The sequence below is a fragment of the Pyxicephalus adspersus genome, chromosome 11 (genome assembly GCF_032062135.1).
Source record: "Pyxicephalus adspersus chromosome 11, UCB_Pads_2.0, whole genome shotgun sequence".
Classification (NCBI taxonomy): domain Eukaryota; kingdom Metazoa; phylum Chordata; class Amphibia; order Anura; family Pyxicephalidae; genus Pyxicephalus; species Pyxicephalus adspersus.
In genome coordinates this window covers 13,890,516-13,900,909 of record NC_092868.1, presented here as the reverse complement: position 1 = coordinate 13,900,909, position 10,394 = coordinate 13,890,516, and the positions used below count along the sequence as shown (strand labels likewise).

Genomic DNA, 10,394 nt, shown 5'->3' with positions numbered 1-10,394 from the left:
GATTGGTCGGTCGCCTCTCCCTTAAGCGTAGCTGATAAAGAATCTAGCCTGTGATAGGCTATCACACCTGTCATTTACCAACAAAGGAACATCCTCGAAACAAAGAGGTCCTAAAGTACCGCCCACATTCCACCCAGCCTGTGCTATGAGCAGCTTCTGGATTGGCGGTGATGGCTGTCAGTTAGAGAAGTGGGCGGGGTTTCAGAGTGGCTGCTTAGAAGCCAGAGGGTGGGATGTAGGTGGAACGGGGAGCTGGCTGTGTAGTGTGATGAATGCTGGCCGGGTTGAGGAATATCACGGCCGTTGTGCTTGAGGGGACACCGGGAAAGGGAGATATCTGACGGCAGTTCTAATCATCTGGCGAGCTATCGCCCCCCCCACTATTTGCTTCAACATGGACGATACCGTTTACAGTAAGTGTGCTGCGGAATGTACCAACAAATCCGGGCTGTGGGTTGGAGGAGTGGCTGTGTGGAAGTAACCGGTTCGGTGTGGAATAGGCCCGGTTAGCAGAGCACAGGATGCTCCATGTTGGTGCCGGAGAGGGGGGGATGGGGAGTGCTACTATTGTGTATGGGAGTGTTCCATTTGTCCCTGGTAGAGGGGGGGCCAGCGGAAACCTGCAGTCACTGGCATGATGGGGGATTGTGGAAGTGCTGCACACTGCAATCAGAGCTGACACAGGGAAACCCCCAGACCTCATATACAGCTCATTGCTGCAACTTGTACCGATCCCAGCCTGACCATAACACCTACAATGATCATGGACTGGCCCACTCCTCTATTCCATACATTCACTTCCTCCTCTTCTACAACATCCATGGGGGAGGACAGAGTCTGCTCACCCCCTCTGACAATGGCTGGAGGTGTCACATGATTTACCATGTGTTGTGCTGGGGGGTCAGACATGAGGATTGGGGTGTTCTGCTGCTATTGGGAGATCTGTGCTGCTGGGGGTTCTCCACATATTAGATGATCCATGCTGGTTGCATGGTAGGGGTATTTTACCTATTTGCGCTAGAAGATCCATGCTAGTAGGGGCGATGGTAGAGATATTTATCTGGTAATGGTATCTATAATAGGAGATCCATTTGGGTAGTTAATTTCTGATATTGTCACTGGGAGACCCATGCTGGTAGTATAGTGGGGGGGGGGGGGGGGGGGGGGGGGGGGGGGGAATAAATGTATCTGTTATTGGTATTAATATCAAGAAATCCATATTGGGTAGTTATTTTCTGATATTGGAACTGGGGGATCCATATTGGTAGGTAAAGGTGCTGGTAGTGGTATTCTCTTAAATTTTTTTACTTGCACTGCAAGATCTATACTGGTAGTGGTATTCTTCTGATACCAGTGTCTATACTAGAAGATCTAGAAGATTCATTATCTGATATTTGTATACTAGGAAATCCATGCTGGTAGTATAAGGGAAGGGAAAAGGAATGTATCTGATATTGGTATCAATAGTAAGAAATCCATATGGGTAGGTATAGTCTTATATTGGCACTGGGGGATCCATACTGGTAGTGATATTTTCCTGATTGTATTATCTGCACTGCAAGATCCATACTGGTAGTGATAGCCTTCTGATCCTGGTGTTCTTACTAGGAGATCCATGCTGGTAGTATAAGATGATGGTAAAGATATTTATCTGATATTGGTATCAATACTAAGAATTCCATATAGGTAGTTATATTATAGTCTTATATTGGCACTGGGGGATCCATACTGTTAATTAAAGTTTCTGGTTGTGTTATTCTCCTGATTGTATTACTTTCACTGCAAGGTCCATACTGGCAGTGGTACTCTTCTGATCCTGGTGTCTTTACTAAGGGATCCATGCTGGTAGTAAAAAGGGGAAGGTGCTGGTAGAGATATTTATATGACATTGGTATCAGTACTAGGAGGTCCATGCTGGTAGTATATTGTGAAAATATTTCTGCCAGCACCTTATGAGAACTTGGAGATCCATGCTGGTTGTGATATTCCTCTGGTACTGATCTGTATACTAGTATATACATGCTGGTAGTATACTGTGATAATATCTTTACCAGCACCAGATTCATACAGGTAGTAAGAGTTGCTGGTTGTTATATTCTCCTGATATTGGTAGCTATATTAGACGTTCCATCCTGGTGGTGGTGATCCCCAGATTTTGGTGTATCTAGTAGGAGATCCATCATGGTGGTAATGTTCTCCTGATCCGTACAGCTAGTAATAGTCTCCTCATATTGGTGTCGGTGCTGGGAAATGTGTGCTGGTGATTTGAGATGGTGGTAGTGATATTTCCTGGTATTGCCATCTATACAAGGAGATCCATATTTCGCTAATGTTAAATTAGCGAAAATTGGTGACAGCACTGGGAGATCATACTGGTAGTATGAAGTGTTGGTAGTGGTATTCCCCAGATCTTGATATCAGCACTGGTAGTGTGAAGTTCAGGTAATGATACCATACCCTAGAGATATTTTCAGTAAACAGAATTTCAAGGAAATGATATGAGCATAAAAAAGTGGCCTTATCAGAGGTGTTGATTGCCTACTGGTCTTCAAGTATGGAATCATTCATTTCCTTATGGTGTCATTGCCATCTGCAAGTCTGAAGACATGTAATTGCTTCAATAAGTGGGCAAATCCAGTGTTTAACACAGAAATTGTAATGAGCCTGGTGCGAAGAAATTGTAGCTGGGTGACAGTCCCTTTATTGTGACCCAAATCTTCAGTAACAACTCAAAAACAGCCAGCTGGTTACTGAAAAGTGCCGGGTAGTGCGCCCAGCTTAAAGGGTTGGGGAGAACCCTGAACTATTTTTTCAAGATTTGCACAGATGAACAAGAACTGTATATTAGAGTGGATAATGAGTGCTATAAGACATGTTGGAAAGATATAAAGAGGTAAGGGTTAGCAGCAGGCACCTCGCTGCGTCTTCCAAATAGTAAGCAATGGTCTCCTTGATGCACTAAACATGTAGGACAGCTGTACCAGTGCTGGATGTTCACTGGAGATCTTTCTGAATGATCGACATGATTGAGGTGACAGAAATCCACCATTTGTATAAGACTTTAGTGAGAGCACAAAAGTTACATTTACATTGGTTGCTGCACGTAATGTTATAAAGGTTGTTTAACAACCTGATCCAGCGACTTTTGTTCTTGTGCCTATTGAGCAGAAATGTTCCCCAGAGATTTATTGTTTACAGAGTACGAACATTCTACGGTGATTTGCAGAATGTGGAAACCCTGAAGGGTAAACTCAATGTTCTTCACTACAGCATGGGTTTATTATTCTTCATTTCATACTGAACAATTGAAGCTGCCGCCTTTCTGAGAGATGTATAAAAGCATATCCATAGTGCTCTCCTGCCGCCTTCATTGAGGTCATGTCCTGATCTGTCCTTTGTGCACACATAAATGTATGGTGATTGGATCACTATAATTTAATTTGGATCAGAATTTGGGTACCTGTGGACCTTGAAGTGACCTAACTTGCCATAGTGATTTGTATACACTTCTACAAGACACATCTTTGCTATTTTATTGTCCTTGCAATCAATTAATAGTCATGTTGGGGGTTACTGCACCTGGCACAGCACCTTTGACCAATATACATCCTTCAGTGTTCAACCCAGAATTGTTCATAAACCGGGTGGGAAGAAATTTTACGCCGCCCCAGAAGTGTTCTCCCCAGCCTCTTTTACCCGAGCGCACCACCCGGCACTTTTTAGCACATGGCTGTTTTTGTGTGGTTACTAAAGAGTTCAGGGGCTTCCACCTGCCTACTGATTCTTCACACCAAGCTTAAAATAATTTCTGGGTTGAGCACTGCCCTGTATTGTGACCCAACTACTAGAATGTAAGCTCTTTGGAGCAAGGTCCTCTTCTCCTGTGTCACTGTCTGTATTCGTCTGTCATTTGCAACCCCTATTTATTGTACATCACTGCGTAAATTTGTTGCTTTATAAATCCTGTTTAATAATATTAACTTTTCAGTAACCACCCAAAAACAGCCGGGTGGTTATTGAAAAGTGCTGGGTGGTGTGCCCAGCTAAAGGGGGCTGGGGAGAACACTGTCCTTATTGAAGAAGTCTTTGATGTGATGATAAAATAAGATCTTGCTTATAGTTAGTTTATATTTGTTTGTACTTTTTGCTTGGATGGTTGACAAGCTGCGTTCTTGGATGAGGACCACCATGTATAGCACTGGTGCATTATTAAGTCGCCTCCATTGGATGACCCTTCTCCATGTCTTGCCACCACACTGATAAGTGTTATCTTGCAGTATTCTATTGTAATTTCCTGGTCTCTTTGGCAGTTTGTATTTTGCATTCTCAGTTACTCCTGGGAAATTAGGTGCAGCTGTGTACAGCAAATGCAATCGTAATGGTGCTCCGATGTATAATATACCCCAAGGCTGTGTAAAATAAACAGTATTACAAAATAATCCTTAGTGATTCAGAAACAATATGAGTAGTTTGTTGGCACCTGGGGAGCTGTGTCAGAATATACATGCACCAACCAGACTGTGCTTACGTCCCATGTGCTCGAGGGTGGAAAATAGTGAGCTGCTGTGGCTGCAAGTAATATTTCTTACGTGAGCTTATGTAATCTTGTGCTTCACACCAAAGTGTTTCAAAGCTGGTTAAACATCAGCATCCATCTGATATTTCTGACGGTCTATGTCATAATAGGATGTGGTCTTGTCTGAAAGATCTGATTGTCTAAACATATCCATAAGAGTTCTAGGCATATTACATTTTGTGCAGTAAATCTTATATGGAGAGTGTAGACTAAGATCTTTGGGATCTTATCCAGGGTTTTTCTTTTAGTTTCTGATAGCATGTAAAAGAATTAGAACTGTGTTGGCTTTTTACTTCCATGTAGAATGCGATTAGAGAGACATTTCAGACATGGAGCCACAGAGTTCTACTACGGGCTCAACTGCAGGTCTTGGCCTCTCCCATTCAAATGAATAGGAGAGGTTGGTATTTATTTCTTGCATGTGGTTGCAGCAGATCGTGACAAGTAACATTTACAGTTCGTTGCACGGGGGGCCCCAGCCTCGTTTAATGTGACTCTTCCGGGCCAACAACAGCAGTTTTCTTTGAGCCTGGGAACTGACAATCACACAGTTTCACACCACAGGGCCATAAGGCTGGTCATACATGGGTAGATGTTTCCTATTCAAACATTTTATAGAATTAATAAATGAATTATAAAAGTTGATAGCATATCAAAAAAATTTTTTGTCTATTAAAACAATTTATTGTCAATAAATCCAGTATCTGATGTGTTTTTTAACTTCTGGATTGTTTTTGATTTGATTAAACTTTGAAGCATGTGTGCCCACATTTACCTTCATTATCTCTGTACCTTGCCCCAGATAGCATAATCTATCTTTTTAAAAAAAAGGAAGTTTTTTTTTTTTTTACCCCAGTTGAATATACTTAACAATAAAAACAATAATAATAATAATAATAAACAGTTTATAGTGCCAACATATGATGCAGTGCATTAAGCATTGCAAATGACAGACAGTGACACAGAACGGGCTGAGGACCCTGCCCTGAAGAGCTTACAATCATATTCAACATATGACCACATTTTATCATCCTGCAAAAAAGAGAATTCCATTGTCCCATCATACACAATGACTCCGGGTATCTCCTGAGGGCTCTGGTAGGGTATGGCAATAGTGAGTGTCAGTTGGCGGAGGCTGGTTCTTTCAGGAGAACGTGTCAGTTTGCCCTAAAGGGTCAAGTTATCTGTCTCTTTAAGGCCACCATTGTGTTTTGAAGTCATTGATATGTGGGAGATTTCAGGTAACTGTTTAGAGTCTAAACAAACCCTGGCCTATTGCTTTGGAACAGAGGTTTGATGGCTGCACCCACAGCTTGGGTCATGCAGGTTTTACTTTGTCATTTGATCAAGAAAACATTGCTTTTGATATTTTAAGCAGCATAACGCTTTGCATAATACTTGTTAGGTAAAGCTCTTACCAATAAAGCTTTTACAGATTAAATCCTTTGTTTTCATTCCTATTTTTTTAGGTCATTCAAGCTAGAAATGTGGAAATTTCCATTTTCCTTTTTTAATTATTTAAGGGATATTTTCAGTAATTTTAAATTTATTTTCCCTTAAAGTGGACCTTATGAGGTTGGCTTTGTAAAAGTGATCCATCTTCTTGATAGAAATGTTGGTTAAATGTATTAAAATACACTTGTGGGGGAAATGTTGCTTATACTTGCCCTTTTTCTAGCTTTTATGGAGTGACTTCATAATTTTGCTAACAAGATCCTGGAACATGGTGAATATTCAGTCTCTTTGGGAGACAGGACACCAGGATCATTCCGGTGAGCTTTGGGCTTCTCCATATTTAACTGGAAGGAGAATGACATCATGCTCCCTAAGGCACTGTGAGCGGAAGCCCGTAGAGGGGTGAATATTTTATACACATTTTCTGTTGGTGTTTCTTTACTTTTTTAATTAGTATTCCAGCAGAGGGGAAAGGAGCATGCTTACAAAAACATACCTTCTATGTAGTGTTTAAAGTGGCCTGTGCTGTCCCTGTGTTCAACCCAGAAAATTTATTTAAGCTGGTTGGAAATAAATTGTAGGCGGGTGGCAGTCCCAGTATTGTGACCCAACTCTTTAGTAACGCCCAAAAACTACTGGGTGGTTACTAAAAAGTGCTGGGTCGTGCGCCCAGCTAAAAGGGCCTGGGAAAACACTGAGGTCTAATACACATGGGCAGATCTTCTGCCAAATCTTCTCCAAAACCTGGCATGATTGATTTAGGATTCGGCATTTGCTTGGTAGTCCATACCAAAAAACAACACACGTCCTATATTCTGCTCCTCAGATCCTCCGGGATGGGGTAAACCACGGCACAATGGAAGCTCCCAATTACATTTGCTTGATTGTTTGTTAACACATGACATTTCTGTGCTTTTGTTTGCTAACACATCCAATTATCCTACATTGGATTTAAAAATATTGGTTGCAGAATGATGGATCTTCTTTTGACTTTGCGCTAAATTTCTGGGCAGTCCAAAAGTTTTTGACCAGAGTTGTAAAATCACATTGTTGACCAGAGTTGTAAAATCGCCTTGTGTACTAGGCCTAACAGTACTCATTATTCCCCTTAGGTCACCGCTCATCTTTTATTTCTATCCATTGGGTTTTTCCATCACATCCGTTTTATTGATAATGATCACCAAGATAAATAGAGAGGGTAATTGAACCCAATGGGACACATAAATCAAAAAAACTTGACATAGGGTTGACCAATCCACCACTTCATTCAAAAGTCAAATTTTTTGGTCAAGATATGCAGTTGCTTCATTTACCAAAGTTCTATCACTCAGATTCTAAAATAAGTGCCCATTTCATCATATTGGGTGAGCTTTCTCCCCCTGTTCCTTCTGTATGGGGAGCAGCCGTGATTGCCTGCACATAGAAATCTGAAACTGCTCCATTCCCAATCGTCTGTGTGAACGAAGCTTTATTACGTATACCTTTTCAATTGTTTACTTGACTTAAACTTTTGAGATTCATTTTAGTCTAAGTAGTTCCTGTATTTTTAGCTGAGGAGCTTCCTGTCTACATCCTTTCCAGTCATTCTTTTGCCAGTAAAAGATTATTGGTTCCCTACTATATGAATCATTTTGTAAACTCTTGTTGCTTCTTCGGGAGTTTCAGAGGATGTCCATTATGACAAGAACAACTTTGGCTTAATAAAATAGGAGCTCATAGCTTAACAGGAATGTTGTATATAAATATTTGATATTCGTAGTCATATGTTGCTGCCTTGTGCTGTAAATATCCTGAATAATGTTTGTAACCCCTTCTAGTTTATACAGATCGGAGTAGATGTTTAGTGTAATGTTAATATATACAAATTTACAAACTTGTTAAAAAAATAATAAAATTGTTTGCAATTGAATGAGGAGCTTGCTAAATTTACCTAAATATAATTATTACACCATATTTATATAGTGCCGACATATTACGCAGCGTAATGTGCCTACCATAGTCATATGTCTAAGGTACATTTTGGGGGAAGCCAATTATTTTTTCCATGTTTTTTGGAATCTGGGAGGAAACTGGAGTGCCTAGAAGAAACCCACACAGACGCTGGGAAAACCTGCAAACTCCATGCAGATAGAGCCCTGGCTGTGATTTAAACCTGGGACCCAGTGCTGCAAAGGCCAGAGTGCTAACCTCTGGTCCAGTGACAATCCGGGGTGGAAAGCAATGCAAAACCAATTGCATTGCTTTCCACCCCCCGGGACTTTGTGTTAATGTGTGTCAATTTATGTAACCAAAGAAACTGGCGACGCACCAAAATACACATGTGCTCCATTTTTGCACACCACATTGCACTGTATTGCATCCTGGTATGTTATATTATTACATTCAGGGCAGAAAGTGTCGCACTGGGGCCCAACTGGACCTATGGTGCTTGAATAGACTGTCACAACACAGCAAATGGGCAACCAGCAAACCCCAACACATCCATGTACACGCACAATTTTTGTGACCACTGCACACCACAACACAACTGCAATGATGTGTTGAAGCTGTGTTACGTCCATAGCATAGTGCAGGGATGTCTAACTCTGGCCCCGGGGCAGCTACTACAATTCCCGTCATTCCTGTCTTTGGACCAGCGGGCTATCTGCCTATGCGTGGCCCTGCATTGGACTGTTTTATAGACACAAATAATACCTGGAATTTTAGTAGCGGCGCTATTTCATTTAAAAGCGAGTTTCAACGGCGGGCCACTCATAAGATTTAGCTCCGCATTGGCTGCGTCTGGCATTCCAGCACTCCCCCCTCAGCTGTACTTTCTTGCTACTCCCAAGGCATGGATTGGAATGGTTGGGTTTTCATAGAAGAATATTGATATTATTATTGTTAGCCTGTGCAAAACAGGAAAGAGGCATAAGATTTTTTCTTAAATAAAATAAAAAAAAAATGTATGCCTCTTTTTCTGTTATAAGCTTGTTCCAGATTGAATGTGAAGCAAAACCTCCTTGTTTCCATAGGAAAAGGGTTTATATCTAAATTTCCTTAATTTTTTCAATAAATTTCAAGGTTGGCCTGCGACTTTTAAGTTTTTAATTTTGGCCCTGTGTATTTGGGTTTGACACCCCTATCAGAGTGTGTCAGTGTGGCTCCTCATTGTACATAATAATAATTCTTTACATATACTTATAAGAACTTTTTAGGCATCCCATGCCTAAATCCCATCCCATCCCAGGTTTACACTTACAATTCCAGATATGGGTTTGTAAAATAGTCTGTTAAAAGTTTTTATATATGGCTGTACATTTATAGGTCTCTTGGTTCTCCTGAAGAAGCAGATTATTAGGCCTGCATACTGCGTGGACATTTACATTAGATGATATAGACAAATAGGAAGGTAATGGGATTATTCTTTTCTTCATTGTACATATTAATATCTCTCAACATACTTTAGGGAAATCCTGAACTAAAATTTCCCAAATTATCCGTTTGTGTAAAAATAATGGTTAAGTCCTAACACCAGGCACAGCTATTCGTATTTTAATTCTGAGCCTAAATGTTACCCAGCCCTATGTGTTATTAAATTGGTGACCATTGAGCAGTTGATGACTTTACTGGGTTGCCTGTTTGCTTGATATGTTTATAGTGTCTTTAGCCTTCCTTTAGATTCTAATTGGCAAATCTTTTAAAGGGATTGATTGCAGTGTTTGTTACTGTTGTTAATGATCTGGAGAGAGATTATCCTTTTTAGACAAGGTTAGAAATAACATCATTAACGCACTAACAACATCATGAATGTCAAACACAATACACAAACACAAGTCTCCACTCTGGCCATGATCACTGGATACAAATTGTTTTGTGGAGGGGTCAGTAAGGATCATTCAATAAAGGAAAACTCACTCTGGGTAATCAATTAAAGCAGAATTGTTGGAAGCCATTAGGAGTCTTTTATCATCAAAAAAAGGGGTTAATATGATTTATATACCCGCTCATAATAAATATTTTAATCACTTCTTCCTCCATTTCCTGCAAACCAATGCACAACCATGGGAATGTTCTACAGTGACCAGGGGTGGGTGCCAAGTTTGCATTGTGCGTTTTTTATACAATGTTTTGATTGTGAATGTATTGGTTGTAGTAGATTTGTTTTTTTTTGTAGAACATCTGATTTGTAAAAACTTTGCTAAAAAAAAAAAGCAAACAGAAGATAGAGTTCTACAGGTACTCCCCGGGTTACATACGAGATAGGGACTGTAGGTTTGTTCATAAGTTTAATGTGTATGTAAGTCGGGTCAGATACATTATTTAATAAATGCAATTAGGACAGATGTTCATCTCAACATATTATTAACAGTGTGGTGTCAGT

The 10,394-nt window shown here is 40.5% G+C and overlaps 1 protein-coding gene across 1 annotated transcript in view; it reads left to right on the top strand.

The window, feature by feature from the left end:
* The first annotated feature begins 218 nt into the window (after nucleotides 1–218).
* CYTH2 (cytohesin 2) overlaps nucleotides 219–10,394 on the top strand; it is a 31,874-nt gene continuing 21,698 nt past the window's right edge. The window contains exon 1 of the mRNA XM_072426880.1: nucleotides 219–413. Coding sequence (XP_072282981.1) covers nucleotides 395–413 — 19 coding nt within the window. The 5' untranslated portion in view covers nucleotides 219–394. The remainder of the gene's footprint in view (nucleotides 414–10,394) is intronic.